This window comes from Ascidia mentula, chromosome 7, assembly GCF_947561715.1.
Source record: "Ascidia mentula chromosome 7, kaAscMent1.1, whole genome shotgun sequence".
In the NCBI taxonomy this organism is placed as follows: Eukaryota; Metazoa; Chordata; class Ascidiacea; order Phlebobranchia; family Ascidiidae; genus Ascidia; species Ascidia mentula.
Genome location: NC_138572.1, coordinates 12425389 through 12444266, shown reverse-complemented (window position 1 = coordinate 12444266; position 18878 = coordinate 12425389). Strand labels below are relative to the sequence as shown.

At 37.3% G+C, this 18878-nt stretch overlaps 1 protein-coding gene across 1 annotated transcript; it reads right to left on the bottom strand.

The window, feature by feature from the left end:
• Positions 1 to 1634: 1634 nt before the first annotated feature.
• LOC145908547 (NACHT, LRR and PYD domains-containing protein 3-like) lies at positions 1635 to 12938 on the bottom strand. Its single transcript, XM_082995843.1, has 18 exons — positions 12759 to 12938; positions 12458 to 12617; positions 7368 to 8693; positions 7207 to 7305; positions 6961 to 7068; positions 6501 to 6688; positions 6184 to 6345; positions 5814 to 5975; positions 5412 to 5585; positions 5151 to 5306; positions 4985 to 5095; positions 4347 to 4444; positions 4210 to 4274; positions 3707 to 3796; positions 3335 to 3409; positions 2844 to 3079; positions 2541 to 2705; positions 1635 to 2470 (listed from the first exon to the last, which is right to left on the bottom strand). Exons 1-18 carry the CDS (start codon positions 12810 to 12812, stop codon positions 2441 to 2443), a joined length of 3459 nt encoding a protein of 1152 aa, XP_082851969.1. The 5' UTR covers positions 12813 to 12938; the 3' UTR covers positions 1635 to 2440.
• Positions 12939 to 18878: the final 5940 nt, after the last annotated feature.

Here is an 18878-nt window from a genome sequence, read left to right as displayed (position 1 = left end):
TGGGACTGTGCGTAAGAAATGTTGACATTTTCTCTTGGGTCGGTAAAATAATATATCGGAGCAGCATATATGTGTATCATCAGACAAAACGACCCGCATCATGCGACTAGAGCGCGTAAAAAAGTAAGGGCAGAACTGTATATGGCCTTCAACAAGTAATTGGTTTATAATTCTCGGGTAATCAGTAATTAGAAAAAAAACTTTGCCCTCTCATAAACAGTGTGCAATAGGCAGGTGGTTTATGCACGAGGCTTATCCCCTCGTAAAAATGCATACGCTACAAGAAAACGTCTTAAAGAGTAGACGGGGATGTGATTTTGTTGCACTGAGAGCAAAAACATATTTCGTTATCCTACAGCAACAAACGTACACGGGGCACTAAATTGCCATGGTAGAGCAGACAGCATCATTTTAGACATATTCCGGAAAATTGGCGCATTTTATCGCTCAGTGCCCCAAGCTTATGTAGCTTGATAAGTAGGTCATCGCAGGTGTGTTTTATAGCCTTTATTCGCTCGCCTACAGAAGCAGGAGTCAGCGTCAACTTGTCGAATGAAGAGAATTGATTCGACATTACGGTGATGTAGTCTTGGAAATTGAGTATGATAATTTTGCCATCTCTATCTGCTCTGCATATAGTTATTTGATTTTCCCTGGTCAGTGCTTAGATAAGTACAGCGCGCAACAAACCCCACGATGGCCGACGGCCCTTGAAACAATCCAAGTTTTGCACAGACCGGCCGACCGGAAAGATCAACAGCCGAAGAAGATGTCAAGACATAGCCGAATAACACATCTTTACATAACCGATGACGAAGAAACTGGTCAAAACTATAGTATACCCGCGATGTCAATTATTCAAGGCCTAGCCTAAATTGCCAACCAGTTAGTGTTATTTCATGAGTCTGCACGGGAGTGCATCGATAAAGGAAAAATACCACGCGATCACGATTTGCACAGAACAATGTTTGTATTTATTAACAATTCGACCGTTCCCTTGTCATTCATTCACGTTTCATTTGTGCCACGTTCCTTTACCTATCAGTTCGTCACTAATTTAACTTCGCCGCAAAAAAGGCAGTCCAGGATTGGATGGGAGACCGTTTAATGAGCCTTTTTCTGGAAAGCGCGTTTGTGGTTTGTAGTTTCTCAGGTCAATAGAATAATAATAAATGGAAACAAGTTTGACACCACCTTAAAAACTAAACGAAATATGTTTATTCCTTGCTTATTAACAAAACTAACTTTACAACAAAGCCTAACCAGAAAAGTACAGTTCTACAAATGCGAAAATCGTTACTCCGGTAAAACGCTTTGTATTCAATACACCAAAAATAGCTGCATACAACATCACCCCCACAAGAAGACTATCGGTCATTTTTGCCACTTTTTAGCCACTTCCGGTCGCAAGCCAATCAACCAATCAACAAAAATCTCACAGTTTCAACAACTGACAGTAAATTTTCTCGCCAAAACTTGCAACAGTAACAAATACCCTCCAGCACTAAATAACTCAGCGTCAAACTTTCAATTTAGATTTCCACTACTTGAGTTATACAAATGTTACTCATATGCAAATGACTATCACACAAACACATGTGCAGAAAAACGTGTTTGTGTTTAAAACAACATACCTTGGTTAGCAGTTTTTTAATACTGTATATAAAGAGGAATCGCTCGGAGGCCAACTTTAATTGAAGCAAATCTGAAAATTCAATTCAAAATGCAACATATTTAACTGGACTATACAAAACACAAACAAAAAATATCAATTTGATAAAAACTGCAGTAACCAATAGTTTATATCGCTAAATGGTAAATATTTTATAACCGTGTCAAAATCGAAGTGGGCGGACAGAAAAAAACACACGTTCACCACTAATATCTTGCGCAAATGCCACGCAATACAAACACCAAAGGCGGGAGAGAGCATAAGTGACGTAAAGACTAAATACTAATTGTCGGTAATCGGGAGGGTAATAAGCAACAAGGGTCAAGGCGCCAGAACAAACCAAGATACAAAAATCAAAACCCATCACGCTGCAATAAATTCAAGACTGGCATCCGCCACAGTTTGATATATTTTGCATGCAAATAACAGTAATACAGCCCGTCACTAGATGATAGCAACAGTGACCACAAAGCGGCGCATTAAAAAAATAGTCAGCTACAAGAAAAAAGTACATCAATTTTGTGATAATTGTGCAATATGTAAACTAAACTCGTTAAAATACGTTGACATATTCTTTTTTAATCTGACAACTGGGAGGAAAATGCCGTTTCACAACGTTTGTCTCACGTCATGCAACAGATCCGTTTCATTTTCAATATGTTGTCACACGTTCAATTTACGAATAATTGTGGCTACACGAAACAGATTACAAGATTCAGTTTCTCATCCGAAACAGTACAACCGTCGTCGGATGCGAGGAATGAACATCTACTGATAATCCAAACCCAAAACTCTCGGCTGAAAAAATGACAAAAATGAAATTAAAATCCTCTTTTTATTCTGAAAAAAAAAAAAAAAAAATCCTCACAGGGTTATTTAATTTTTTCAGCTCTGTTTTCAAGAATCTTATAGATTCGGAATCCAATCCACACCCCCACAGACCCAACTCCTCATCCACTTTAGGAAAAATCCCACAAATTATTTTAGCATCGTTTTTATCAAACTTGTTGTTCATCATGCCGATAATTGCCACCTACATAAAGTATCAAGATTCACACTTTTCGCAACGGAAAAAGGAAAAGTTTAACTTAAAATTGGACCAAACTTATTTCTACCTTTCTTGAAAAGTTAGTTTACAAAAAATATTTTCTATATAAACAAACAAACAAACATGGTTTTTCATCTTCATGATCCCTTGACAAATTATGTTTAAAGTTTGGGAATTTAGTTGGCAACCTTCCAACCACAGATTCAAACCGGGTTTAGGAATTCGAGGAAGGAAATCAGCCAAGGCGTGACAATCTGAGATCTTCAGTGGCGTTAAGCTTAAACTCAATCTCATGGGACATGAGAGGGCAATTTCATCTTTAAATTCTTCGTGTATTTCTTGCAAATCTCCAAGGAAATCTGAAACAGAACAGGTGTACTCAAACTAACATGTCTGATTTCAAATTTCGAAAACTATAAATCGAAAACTAAATGCGGTGGACACAATAAGAGTTTGTCGTATTGGCATGTAAAAAAATTGACACCAGAGGTGTTTGACGAAACTCCAAGTGATCAAGAAACAGGTTTTTACGTTGTAAACTCTTTGACACAGTTTGTAAACCATCACGTAGAGTACAAAATGTTGCCGAACCCTCCATCAATTTCAACACTAACCTCGTAACTCGTATTTGCAGGGTTGTTCTTGGAGGAAAATCGAAAGCTTCTCCAAAACCTTTTTTCCACGTTTGTCTGATGACCAACAACATAGCCAATTTTGCACAGAACAACTTTGATTATGAATATATCAATCTTAAAGTTTGTCAACGCAAATTTGAGGATGCCTTTACCATGTTGCGGTGACATGCAATACTTGTTTACAGGATGTGCTTTTAACTCCTATTTCTGCATTATGTCAGTTACATTTATCTATTTTATAAAGCTATACCGTCGATGAGTAGACAAAGAGAGGAAAATAATGTTTACATATATCTAGCAATAATAAAACAATATACTCTAACCCAAAATAATCATCCCAAATCATCTTACCTTGTTTTCTGAATGTTTTGAAAACTGGCGGAATGCTGGCATATGACGTGGATGGTGTAGCAATTGTTACAGCTACAGTACTTTCATGTTCTGTTCAATACATTTCATTAAAGTTTATACTAATTTCTGTATCAAATTAAAATGGCATAATTGTGCCATAAATGTCACAAAATGTTGTATTTAAAAAAAAAAAATTACAATCAGACTAAAGTAACAAGTGTATGTTTTGATACTTGACAACACTAATATATATCCAACATGACTGGGGTGCACTATAGTGTAAAGTGAACATTGCACCAGTTTTGTACAAAGCAATGAGGTAAAGTGAATCTAGAACAAATATTTCAATTTTCTTGACATGTTTGATTTTGTTCATTTTCATCAAACCTAACATTGTCATTTTCCAGGTACACAATAATATGGGCCAACGGCAATAATATCTTTGCAAAATTGGTTGTTTATTCAACATAATTGTAAAATACTCTCCTCGCCTTTCAACTCACCTTTGATTGCTTTCGTTTTTCCTTCATCTGATAAATTGTGATTACGCATTTTTTCAATTACCCACCTGTTTTAAAGACAATCAAGTACCAATAATTTAATAAACCACGGTTAATTTTGTCAGGTTCAATATTCCTACCATGCAAAATGAGTTGTGTGGAACTTATGTTTGTTGTTGTTTTGATAAAGGCTGGTTTCAAATTCACTCCATTTTAATCCATCTACACTTTCCTGAACCTTTACAAATTCAATGGATATTACTGGTAATGAAGTCGATTTGTTTATTAGTAATACATATGCAAGTGCAACAAAACTCCAAATGCAATTGTACCAATGTTTTTTTATGAACTTCATGTTGATTGACATTTGTTTGGGTCCTTGCACTATGATGGTGAACTAATGTTTATTGACTTTTAGTTTAGTTGCAAAAAGCACACAACGATATCACAACGGTGATGTTAATATACTAATATCGAGGTGCAGCACAAACGCAGAACCGGCTTAAAACCACACGCGCCTGAAGCAGTTTCAAAATATTTTTTCAAATTAGTAAGAACTCTGTTATGACAACATCGTTTACTTTAAATAAAAAAATCCCACACAGTAGCTTAAATTTGCAAACAAAAAACACTATAACAGAATGCTCCTTTTTCTGCTTGTGCTTTGATGTTTTGTGGTTGTATCAACCATTATTAATGTAAATACAAACAACAAAATGAAGGCAGTATATTAGTCATAATGTACCGGAAGATGGATCAAACCAATAAAACAACTGACCACGATCCGCTGACTGGTTTCCGAAAACAATGAAATTGGTAAAGTGATGAAAATGTTTTTCTGAAACTCTAGATAGTTTGGTTCACATTTGAGCATTGGCGTAATTTGATTCTGTAAAAATATCTTAAATATTTAGACCTCGCTTGACCATGTTTCGTTATCTTACCGTGTTACTTCGCTTTCCAAAATATGAAGTCAATTTTATAAGCACTTGTTGATCCAAAGCACCTTCGGGTATTTCTACAATACACTCGCCGAATTCAAATCTGCATCCTTCTTTCCCAACATGTGATGAAGTAGAAGTTACCATTTCATAGTTGTCCTATATTATGTAAAACTGAAACTCTAAACCAAACTATGCATTTCATACTTGGTTTAGCACTAAATGCTTTGTGTAAATTTTGGTTTTGTGACATAGGTTTCTTACTCGATCTATTAACTCTTCCACTTTAGATTCAATCAATTTCCTTCCATCAAGAGATAAAGATTGATACAAATGGTTAGCAGTTTGTTTATAGTTAATGAAGTTGTGCAAGCAACTAGCAATGTGTTCAGCACCAACTTCATCAATTATGTTCCTGTTCAAGTTGATGACTTCCATCTAAATGTAAAAAATATTAAATTGTTGCGTTTTTGCCATTATGATTTGCATGTAAGTTTCCATGTGATATCTAGATAATTTTTCATTTTTTTTGAGCAAATAAGAAGGATGTATTGTTTCTATAACGCGTACAGCCAAGCTGTCAAACACGAAATTATCTGCACCAATTATAAAGTTTAACCAAGCAATATTTAATGCCCAAATCGTTTTTAGTTGATTAAGCACTACCATGTATGGCATTTTGATGACTGCTGCAGACAACTCCGTTGCTCCGACGCTTGTAACTCCACATCCATCTACATCAAGCTTTTGAACCTGATGTACACAAGTTGCCAAATCCTTGACCCCTTCATCCCCAAGTGGGTTATTACTGACTTTTAAAGTTTCTATCTGTTGTGATTAAAGCACAATACTTTATACAACCTTTTGAAATAAAATGAAAAATTTTAAGCTGAAAAAGTTTTGATTTAGATTGGATATTGCGGTTTAGCCAAACAACATTATAAATCATATTTTGTGATCAAATAACCGTCAGAAATCGTACAGAATATTTGGACAAAACAGTATTTAAAAATTCTACGAACAAATATTATGGCACCTGATGTGTCATTCTGCAAATGGCCAATGAAATATCTTTCATGCCATGTCTTGTAACACCACATCCATCTACATAAAGGTTTTGAACTTGATGCAAACAAGTAGCCAAAATCTCAGCCCCTTCATCTCCAAGTGGGTTATTGCTGACTTTTACAGTTTGCATCTGCAATCATGAGTACGAAACTTAATGACCTGTGTAGTATTAACTAAAACAAAGCATTTCTATTGATCCTGACTAAACAAATAAACAGTCCAAAATTGTTCATACATGAAATGAAAATTTTTTAACTAAAGAGTCCCAACAACTTGTTTTACTACCTTTTGCTTTATTTCTTTGATTCCATCACAAAAAAATTTAAGCGCCTTCACTGTCAAGTTACAGTTACTTATATCGATTGATCGAACAGCACATTCATACAGATCACGACTGTCGTCCACACGTCGAGGGCGAACAAGTTCTATTTTCTTCAAAGACGAAATTTCTTTGTGATCATGGTGTGCTTTACCTGTAAGTTCACGGAAAGTCATTTGAAGTGTAACTAGGAATTTCTTAGGTAACTTAAAAAAACAATAGTTAGTTCTTTAAAAAATCGCTTTCAACGGTGTGACAGGCAATTGAACATTTGTTCCTTATTTTTAAAGTAAATCCTATTCTTGAAGCGAAAATGGCAAAACAACGTTTTTGAAAGTCTATTGCTTTTTTACTAAATTGTTTTGGCGTGGCATGTGATAACTGATAATTTTTGCCATTAAATTAAACATTGCAGAGATTTATCACCATTTTGGTGCCACTGTTTCGAGCAGTGGGGTTTCAAAAGTGTTGCAACACTTGATGGCTTGGATGAAGAAGAATTTGGATTTGTTGATGTCAACCCAGCTGTGAAAGCTATAAAACAACAGGAGTGAGAGCAAGTAGCAAAAATTGGTTTATGTAACAATATATTTTTATACAAACACTTCACATTGCAAAAAGACACATCTTAAATAGTTTGTTGTTTAATGATTGGTTAAATTAGTGACTGACATTTTTCTGGAATCCTTGGTTGTGTTGTGTTGCTTGTAATAGCAACGAGTTGATTAGACTCCAAACAAGTTTGAGAACAGCCACTTTCAGAAACTGTTGCTGAAAATGCAACAAAAACAAAAATAATGATTTTTGACGCAGCTATGTTTTACTGCATCTACCTAATTGGTTTCCGAGCAGAAGGCCACACACGAAGCGACGCACCATTGTCCAGTGGGATTTTTTGATCAAATCGTCGACAAATTGATCAAACTCTTCATCTGGCATGAACATGGAAATGTAGTACGCACCAAATACTTCTTGGAGCAACTGATGCAGAAAGTAAAAGAGACTATCTGCCCCATCAAATACTCTCCGACTTGGGAGCCAGGTGTATTTTGCCATTTTGAATACCACATGCTGCACTTTTACATCTTCTAAGCCTACTTTTCGAAGGTCACGATGTGTGAACACAACGGTTTGACGAACCATACCTTCATATGCCATTTGGCCAAGCGGCACTTTTAGGTCGCCTACATGCTTTTCTTTAGTGTACTGATCAAGTTGTTGCAAAACAGCATCAAACACATTAGTTATAGTGGAAATGTGGTTTACATCACCATAAATTCCAGCATAAACAATGAATTGTAAAAGCATTGGGTTGCGACATAAATCAAGCAACTGTGGAGATTTAGTTTCAAGCTTATCCCACAGCTCATTTGCTCTATCTGCTGCGTAGCCATAAAACAAAGTCTTTGCATCGCTTGGCGAAAGATCGCTGACATAAATTGTGCGCTTAGGTCGGATACCCAGTGGTATTAAGAGTAGTGAGTGGGGTCGAGATGTGACAATCAGTAGGGATTCCGGAAAAAACTTCTTGCTGCAAAGGTTAGCAACAAGTTGTTGCACTGACAAGGGACTGTCATAACTTTCATCTACAGGTGTCATGTTTTCTAGTGTCCAGGTTGCCTGATCTAAGCCATCGAAAATGAAAGCACACTTTTCTGGGTTGTTCAACATCCACTGGAAAACCAAATTTAGTGTTTCCTTAGGTGCTCTGTTGAATTGTTTATCCAGAAGAAGCTCCTGCAGAGTAAGTTTTTTCTCGCTGTAGTTTAAATACATAAATCTGAGGTGAAGCACCAAGTGGTCTTCTGCTTGTAAATGCTTACACAATCTCTTGGAAAGAGTAGTTTTGCCACAGCCTGCAGGACCCAAAAAAGCCAGAAATATGCCTTGTTGGTTTTGTTCTTTTAGACTTGAAACTAGCTCCTGAAAGTTTATGTGTTCGCCAACAAATCGATTATAAAATCTCTGGTTTGTTGATGATTGGAACTCATTTTCTTTTTCAGGATCAACTCCTTTGTAAAGGTCAGTATCTATAAGCGTTGGCTGTACGTTGGGAATTTCAGTCTTGTGTAGTTCTTTGCTGTAAGGAGTGACATCTGGATCAAGTTTTTTTAACTGGTATCTTCTGACCTGATCAACTGCCTGTTTTTCCCTTTTTTCTGCAAAGTGTTAACATGTTTTTGATATTGCAACAGTATGTCAAGCATTGTTGCAGGTTGTTTTTGTAACTTGCAGACATTAGATTTGGGTAAATAACTCAGTGAGTGACATATCATTCTATGACATTACTTTATTTTTGTTAACTGTCTTTCGTACTACATCTTTTCCTCCTTTGTAAAATGATTTGATTGATTCACGACTGCCAATGATATGTTAAAATGTTTTGCAAGTTCTGATTATTATTAAGTTTTCTGGGTAAAAGTACTTTTTGTTGGTTATGTGCACGTTGAAATCACTATTTTTGCTTTTGAATTTTTGTTTTTTTGAAAAAGAAAAAACTATTAAATTAATCCAATAATTTGTTCATATCATGTTTTATTCAGGTTTTCAGGTGAAAATCTGGTGATGCAAAAAAATCTACTAAAATACCAATAATTTCAATCGTGGACGTGAAGGTTCGATCCTTCATTTACAAATTATGTCACAGTTGTGTCGTAAGGTAGTTTCGCGCTAACTCCGGCTCCGTGTTTTCAAAGTTAAAAATAATATTGTTTTTGCCGACAGAAAAGTCTCTACCAGTTGGATTGAAAAACAGCTATTTTGCGTCACGAGATTTTATAAGTAAATTACATGAGTAACCCCGGTAACGTGATTAAATTTTGTTTATGAATGGGTTACTGCTATGACTGCACTTCCAATAACCTTACAGTAACGAGACCTCTGAGTGTCTTGTGGCCAAGATGTTAACTGTTTGTTTTTATGACAAATCTAGACGAGATAGCTCAGTACATCACGTCAGGGTTACCATTTTCCCTTACACCATTTTATTCACGTGCTTTGAACGGTTAATTAATAGCCTGAAGCTACCGGTATGACAGATGCAGTCTACCGGTATGACAGATGCAGTCCTTGTTCTTATGGGTCTCGCGATTCGGAACCCCATAAATCATTATGAAGTAGTTTGGAATTAAAGTGTATGTAATGCGGTCATAGCAACTTTGCGTAACACTAAACGTACATCACAATAACATCTTTCCAAAGTATTTGGATTCTACGTCAATTAAAATATGTGTAAAACTGAACTAAACGTAGCAGCGACCAATAATCCCAAACATTTTTTTGCTGCAGCGAAATTGGCATCATGCATAAATTCGCGCCAAAAAATGTCTTGTTTGCTTAGGAAAATCGCCTTATATTGTCAATGTCGCAAAGTTTCAAACATAGGCGAGCCCTCAAATTACGTTGTCACAAAGGTCAGCGCAAGCTGTGACATACAAAAATATGTCACTGTGACGTCACGAACCAAAGCTTATTTGTCCCTGATTATTAGCAAACCAAAAGGTACAGCACCAACAACATAACACCGCCCTTCAAATCTTTTGCCGAAAGTGAACAAAACGGCAATGCTTCAATAAGTACTGTTTGACGCGGTAAATAAACCAAGATCGGTCTGTCTTTGTCATGTTTCTAAAAAGTTTGCAGGAAATTAGCAATCGTAAATGACTTGACTTCGAAATATTGGAAAAATATGAAATCATAAATGCTTTGACCACAAAACACCAGTTACAGTGGTAAATCCCTGTTATAGTTTTATCATTACGAAACTAAAAAACACCTAATAGGTGGAAACGCCGCTGATCTGTCTGCAGCTCAAATAAACATTCGAAATCCGTTTGATGCAGTTGTTCACTAGTTGCTACTGTTTAATGCAAAACTATTAAACCAGTTTTACAATGTTTTTTCATTCCTACGCATGGGCCTCGAGATCAGCTCTTGCCCCACTGAAGCGCCTTGTATGACGTCACGCAACAAGAATCTAGCTTTCGCACGATTACGATAGCAACGGTTAAAACGTATCGTTGATCAGCTGTATCTCAGAAACCTGTGGTCGTGTCAAGCTACTTTTTTCGCCAAAACTTCATAAAAGTAATGACCATTTCATAGTTTAATTATTTCCTAATTTAATTTTCCATGTCAAATGTATTTTAACAATCTGAGCTACCGCGCCCAGTGCAACGGCATTCTCGATAGATTGCACCGCCAGCTAAAGACGCTGTGTAACATTAAAAATCACTCGTGTAATATTGCGCCACATCGTGCGTAATTGAATGTCAACACAATGCCAATTTACTACGTGACGTCATAATGCTAAAGAACTTCTTTTTTCCGCTTTCACAAACGCAGTTGTTCAGGTATGTGCCATGTGTAGCGTGCTATAACATTGCTGAAAAAATTAATGTACTACAGGTAAAGTCGACATTTATGGAAATTTCCGAGGGTAAAATCTGTTGATTTTCATGTGAGACAAATATATTTCACTGAAAATGCAACGTCAGTGTCTAAAAACAACGTAAAAAGAATAAAAAGTACACCTACAAAAAGCTCATCCCTATCTCCAGGACGTCTGTGTGCCGCTCAGCCTTTTCACAACTGACTACCAAACACGCATAGTAATAGATAAGAACACTCGGGTAAAAGATAAAAAAAAAACGAAATTTTGCTCGACATGGGTCGCTGACATGAAAGACACCGAATCGCCCATAGACCCACTTGCTTACGCAATCCATGTCAAACAAACTTGGAGGCAATAAGCTGCTTGGTGATACGGATAGATGGGTAAGAAAATCTATGAATACCAGCAAACACTTTTTCGTCCATGTTGTTGGGATGACCGGACGTTGGAATACCGAGTGACAAGTCACATCAGTGACACCTGAAGTGCCAATCGTAATGTCCGGTAACGGCTGTGCGATACGCCCGTACCTCGTCGGTTTGTTGAGCAGCTGCCGAAGCTTCGAACTCGAAATCCAGGGACATTTAAGGAAAGTTATGATTCTGAGGTTCCAGTTTTTTGTAGGATAAATATATTGCGCTAAAAAGCATCGTCAGTGTCTACTGTTAAAGCTGACCAATTCCATCAGAAGAGGTAATGCAGAGAATCTGTCGTTCGATTTTGTTGATGTTTAACTTCCTGGCGCAAAATTCCGACAAGCACATTTTGTGTTGCCGCCTTGCATTTTCAGTATGTCAGTTGACAATTGAGCTCACGAATGCTTGTTTTTTGACAGAAAACCGTGTCCGTGTTGAATGTGTGCCAAATACAAGCGTTTTTCGGAATTGAGACAGATTCTAGTGTGACGACGGTGTGGTCCCAGGCGAGCAAAATTTTGCGGTAACAGCCGCGTTAAAAAAGCACTTAGCAACCAACGATTGGATTGACCATCTTCTGATTGTACCACTCACAACAACATCAGCTGTAAAGCTGTTCTGCCGCAGTTGCTAAATGGAACTATACACTGCATTGCCCGGGGAGATTTTAACACACCTCAGCCGAACCGATCCAAGGTTGTTCTTTTCAAAAATACAAAATGCAAATGCAGGCATCGACATTCTCGCGACAGGTTCCCGGTCTATACAGATAGGCCATCAATTTTAGTCAAGTGATTTGTACGCGAATAATTTATACAAACTATCAGCGAATTAAGCATCCCTCATAAACAAAACATGTACGTTTTGCGGACAAATTTGAGAAACGCTTAGTTCGCTTCGTTGCGATTTGTTATTTTTTATAGACATGTATAGTGCAAACCTAACTATGGACTTTCAGGTTTGCCCAAAAGGCGTCGTCACTTTAATCCAGTCTGGACTTATCCCGTTAATCTTTAGCTGGTCTGGACTTATCCCATTCAAGGGTTATACAGCTGACCATAAACGTCAACATCCGGCTTTAACTATACTAAAAGAAATTATGCGAAATCTGTACCAACGGCTTGGGATGATATTGGAACATCAAGTTGAGTATTATGTGGTAATGCTTCTGCATGATGGTGATGGTGTTGTACCACAGTCTGGTTTTGTACATTCTGGTGTTGCACAGTCTGTTGTTGCACAATATGGTGATGTACGTCACCGGTGTACATGTTCTGAAATATTTTTCGTAAAATTTAACTCAGTTGTAATATCACTTTGTGCGTCAAAATAACAGTTAACCTCTTTAACTCAATGCATTGTTCACAGCAAAATATATGATACAAGACAATAGAACGATATTTACCCAGACATACCTCGACATTAATGTCTTGTGAGTTGTTTTCTTCGTCTGTATTTTGCTCGGCCATTGTTGTATCGTCACGTATTGTTTTGTATTGCAAGTATAGTACAGAAATATATTACAATTCTCTGTGTAAACATAAACGTTTATGCATTTAAGATGGACACTTCCAAACTTTACAATTTTGGAAATTGAATTCTAAATTTTATACTTTAAAGCTGTCCTCGCAAATATCACAGCAAAAAAACAATTAATCCAACGTTGGTCTGGTAAAATAACTTGCAATACCATCACAGAAGGCTGCCCCGAGAAAAAGGTTGATCATGTATTAAATGTAAATATGAAAAAAAATTTTTGTTACATGTTTCGATTTAGACCATGTTCAAAAATCTGCACTCGAAAAATTCATATAAGAGGCTCACGCAATATTACATTTCACGCACTTGTTAAAACCCAGATATGCACATTATTCGCTCTCAAATGTTTGACTCCCATGCATAAATATAACTTTATCAAAATGTGACACGGAAATTTAAAGAACTGAACTTAAATCCAACTATCATCATTAAAAATATAGTTAAAAAACAAAAGTAAAACGGGTTTCTGCGTTACACCTAATCAAATTTTCATTAGAAAGTGCCAGTCTTCCGGATTCTGTATAGATGTTTTTGGGCCAAATTATGATGATAATGAGCTGTGACGAGGGCAATTACCTTTGCAGTTTGTCAATATTATACCAGAAACTAATGGCGAACAAGGGAAAACCAACGAGTTAAATTTATTACAAAAGCCAGATGATGGTGAAAGTTTAACAAAATTATGTGTTCCTTCCCTGTCTTTCTGTTCACTCATTTGGTATAATATTGAAACTTGCACTAATTTGATATTAAGTTCTTTTCTAATGTACATTTGTGTATGGAAGTATTCTTTGTGAGTTGCTATTTTTAAAGTGATTGAGACAACTTGTGCAAATTAAATTATTACCATATTGGTTGTTAATTTGTTTTAAAAAGCAATGTAAAGTTTTTTGTATAGCACTATGGCATCGACGGAGAGATCTGCTACGGCTTTTTCTCGATTACAACGACCATTTTATGTCAGGTTAGAGCCAACTCGTTGCAACACCGTGAAGGTCACAGACATGTGTTTTAACACAGGCGTTATGCAACGGATTTAACTGTATTGGCTGGGGCAATCACTGTTCAAGAATGTTCTTTTCTTTGGTGCCTTTTCACCTATTGGCTTCGTGCCGCCCCGAAAGATTCAATTCCCACGGTCACTATTGAAAGCCGTATAGCTACCTACAACTACAAAGTTGTACCACTACATATTCCCGCTGAAGGTAAAAATATCTGGATTTTCCGATTCTTTGCCCAGCACGGTGTTCATCACAACACTGTGACAAGTGGCCAACCTGCCCTTTCAGTCGTCGATCAGCTATTCCCTGGTTATCTTCTTTACATATAGTACAAAAAGTCTTTCGGTGTTTAGCATCCATTTGGCGAATATCGTCGTCTTCCATACCACAAATTTATGATATTACTGCTCGTTAGCTGTATTTTCGAAGATAGACTTGGTGTGTGGATATCACTAGGTTCCTGTTGCTGAAGCTGACATTGTATTCACTCCATTCGGACTGTTTGAGTTTTTTAGAACCCGTTTTGGTTAAAGAATGCTGCACCAACTTTTCTGAGGCTGATTTTCTCCGTCAACCTAGAGGAATGCGAGTATGGCAAAAGCAGCATCGAGTTTGTGGACACTTCGTCCACGTTCTGTTGGTGCGGTCCTCGAAAATTGTGCAATAGCCGCGAAAAGGCAGCGCAGAAGCAGTGCGCTTGCAGCCTGATTATGTTTGCTTGTTCTTGTATTGCCATTTTTTGTCATGTGTTTAAATTAATATTCTATTTGGAAAAGGACTTTGTTGCAAGTCTGCTGGGTAATGTTTTTTTGTCTGTTAACTGTGCCCTGTGACGATTAAAAATTTTACTGCGATTCGATTAATGTAAGTGATGGATGTCACAACGCGCAGCCTAGTTGCGTATAGATCGGTCGTAAAACAGTTTGGCAAGTGTGCTAGTATTTGCCATTTCTGCAAACTGCTTGTACAATTGTGTTTGTTTGTCATTTACAAAAAGCTCCTGTTCTGGTGCGCTAATGTTGCGCTGTTATTCATTTCAATTTGGACACACGTTTGTGTTGTATTCGTCGTGCTTGATCACTTTTAGGAGCGCGTTTTCAGGACATTTTGTGCTAAAAGCTAATCAAGCTGCTATGTAGAGTGTGGGAAATAGCACACACTACAGCCTTATTGTGCACGGGCACCGAAAAGTATTATGAGATATGAGTATGGGAAAGATCATATCATGGCTTTCTTCTAACGTAACTTAACAGTCGACAGCACCAGTATACAGGCACGTGATGGCGATGTTGAGACTGTGCTGGTAGAGACAGTCGATACTGAACAGCAGACCCATTGTCCCAGTTACGATGGATACCAATACGGAGGAACGATATCGTGGCGACAGACTTAATTTCTGGCGGATTAGATATGGCATCGATTGGTTCGATTACCAAATCACTTTTGGTACTGGACTCCTATATGTCCAATATGAACCCAAAGATTTGTAAATACCGTGTCATTCTAATATTCCTTCGTTGTGAAACGTCGTTATTTTTAGAATGCATGTCCTCTGTGTTGATCAATTCAGGTGGGTGAATGCTATGTCGTTTTGTCTCTTGTTAAATAAATTTTTTAACTGTTCGAGTATAATAAAAGACATATTCATCTGTCGTTCTCTGGTACTCTTGTGAAATTAGCTGACCATTTGTTTTGGTAAGATTATTTGCTGCGTTTTGTTTTATGCTGTGTAATATTGTTGGCACCAACTACAAGAATAAAAAAATACTAATTTTTTTCAATTCCCGCAATTTTGCGACTACATGAGGCGTTGCAGAAAAATTTTGTCTCCAGACCCGCGGCAGACGAGACAAAACACAAACCCATTACAGCAACGCAAGGGTCGGCAGAAACATAGTTGTCCGCTATCATATAGCATAATATGATATTTTGAAACGGTTTTCTTTGTTCGAGGGTTGTAACGGCACATTAGGATAAGGTTTTAGTACATTTTAAACATAAAGGGTTTCTTCATGTCCACCATTGTACCTTTTGTTTCCAGAAAGTTGCGGCCTATTGTTCCACGTAACCGTTTCATTGTTTCCTAGGAAAAACATTAGTGGCTCAGCCGTTGTTCTTCGTAAACAAGCAAAAGAGTCGGACATGCTTTTTACGTTAGATCACCTGCTATTTACAGGTGCAATGTTCGAAATTTCGAACATTTAGTCACTTTTTGTCGTATCTCCGGTTGACGATTGTAACACCGAAGTTAAACCGATAGCGCTTTGTGTATTAACACCAAAGGTTTTTCATAAAAAAATCGGTCGTCTAGCAATCAACCTTATTTGGTGCCATTACAAAAGGCTCCAAGTTGAAGATAGGTCAGAGAAAATGCTTTTTATTAATTAATGTGCTACGTTAATTGCTAGATGTAGATGACAATTATGTACTTGGTAATTCCCGCGCGGAGGCGGTCGTTGGTCCGAAATTCCGGACATGTCCGGGAAAATCTTGACGTCTTGCAATCTTAACATATCAAATGGCCAACAGGGCCTTAATTATAATATAAAACACATATTCTTCGCACACATTCTATTAAAGTGTCTTAAAGCAAAAAATCCTTGAACTAATTTAATATAATTTATCAGTTTTGTCAGGCATAAAGTACTGCGTTGGTTTTATACGCAGTATCTCTATATGTAAACCGTCTTTCGAAGATCTTTCCTCCTGACTCGTTGCCTACCTAAAAAAATCTTTTCTACTATTGCAACGAGTTGTTTCAAAGTTAAGCAAAACTATTATTTTACAAAAAATTCTAACAGAACAATAAAAATTGACACAACCAATATTCGGAGAAAGATTTGGGTTTAACACAAGTCGTTAAAATATAACAATCTAAACCTTGCCATCACTTACTCCGAATAAAATGAATAGATTCATTGTCCAAAAGAGCTCTAACTACATCGCTGGAAACGGTACAATGATGTCTTGCTTGCATCAAACAAAACCCATTTACCTTCCTTTCTACACGAGGGTTTGTTTAAACGTATTATAATGACTCGTATTTCAAAGTTTCGGATGACGAGGTCGTCCTTTGTCAGTGGTTGGGCTGCTTCATGGTGGATCAAATTACACGCGATTCTGCAAAACACAGCTTGAATATTTGAAACCATAGGTGACGTTGTTGTTGTATCGCAAAAATCACAAACACTCTTTCACCAAACACAACTCTCTGTTGATTTGCAGTTGTTTTTTGTTTGGTTTAAATTCAACGCAGGAAGCAGCCACTGTTTGACACATCCATACGAAAACGATCGTTTTAGAACAAGTCGACGAGGTTATCTGACATCTGACGGTCTACTTTTTGTTGTAGGGCTGATCAGTGACCACATAGAGCCTGTTCAAGGCCTTGTGGAAGCTGTGACCTGTGTGATCACTTCAAGGGTCTTAAAAGCATGAAGTATAAAAGTTCGGGCCCTGCAAATGTCAAAGATGTCTACAGCAACTACCTTTTATTTGTTTTTTTGTTTGTTGATAGTCATGTCGAAGTTGTTACAGTTTAGAACTGCTTTTTATGCGAAGAAAAGCAATAGATCGGGGAGCGATATTTTATGCGTAGAACTAACCGCAGGTGTAAAAAGATCAAAATGAGTCTGTAATAAAACCAATCACACTTAAAACTTCACCTGCCTCGTGGTCCTATTGGTAATTGCCATTGCAATGATATTGTGTAATAAATCCTGATTTTTTTGACTAAATATCAGAACTACTGAAGTGTCATGGTCACTGCCTTGTGATCCACACTATATGTGGCATGTTCCTAACATACGGAATAACCACAACTCTTACATTAATCTTGACTTTTCCATGAGGAACTCTTGCCTGTGGTTTTTGTCTCTGGACCGGAAATACTCTTCCACCCAAACCCCTCTATAAGAGTATGGAAAAATCCTCCTTTTTGACAAAACAAAAACGCTTTTTCCCGTTGAAAACCACCACCACCCAACCGTTACTAACCCTAATTATACTCACTTACTAAACTCCCATACTAATGTAGACAACCCTGTACATATTAAACTTTAATGCTCCCATAACAGGACACTGCCAATGCTTCAACGTTAACAGCATCTATTTAACACTTTCCTTCCACACCATAAGGTAAACCCTAAATAAAATCCGACCCGAATCAATAGAACGCATTCCACACTACGTCACCCGATCGTTAAGTTAAAGCTAGATACCAACTAAGAAACTTTTCTCCATGGCGTCATGCCAACGTCGTCAAACATTTAAATAATCCTTAAAGCCTATCTCCAAGCGATAATAACAATAATGCTCATAGATCGTCCCCCAAATAATTTGTAATCGCGCACTTTGTAAGCTGGTGGGCGTAGAATTGTCGATGCAAACTCCTGACTCCACGGGAAATGCAGCACTTTTTAATGCGTGTGGTGGCGGAAGTAGCAAGAACAGATCCTACGACAAGCAATGTATAAGTCAGGCAGGGTTGTTTTTATTTAATACTAAACGTTATCCAAAAAATGACACGTACACAATCAAACTATACAGGTATGTGCCCATATCTGAATATCGAGACAGATGACAGTTATTGTACAGCGAACCTGTGAGCCAACGCTTTATCCACAAGCGCCACATTGTTTTCAAACCACGTAAGGATTGCGATATTGCGACCTTAATTTAATGCAAAGCTTATTAAACGTACAGGCATGTTATCTACAGTAAATTTCACAACAAATCGATAGCCAATTTCACTCTGTAGAACAACATTTGCAACCAAAACTTTCCGTTCAACTTTTCTCAATCAAATACCTGCTGGATTACAGCCGCCGTCAACCTTCGCTTAAACACATTCCAATTTGTAACAACGCACTTTCCTGGATCTATACGTAGGAATTGTCCGTATAACAAGTTGCCATATTGCGGTTAGTTATTTAAACCGTAAACGTTATTACGCGGCAAAATTCTACATAGTAACTGTGCAGATTTCTGAAGGTA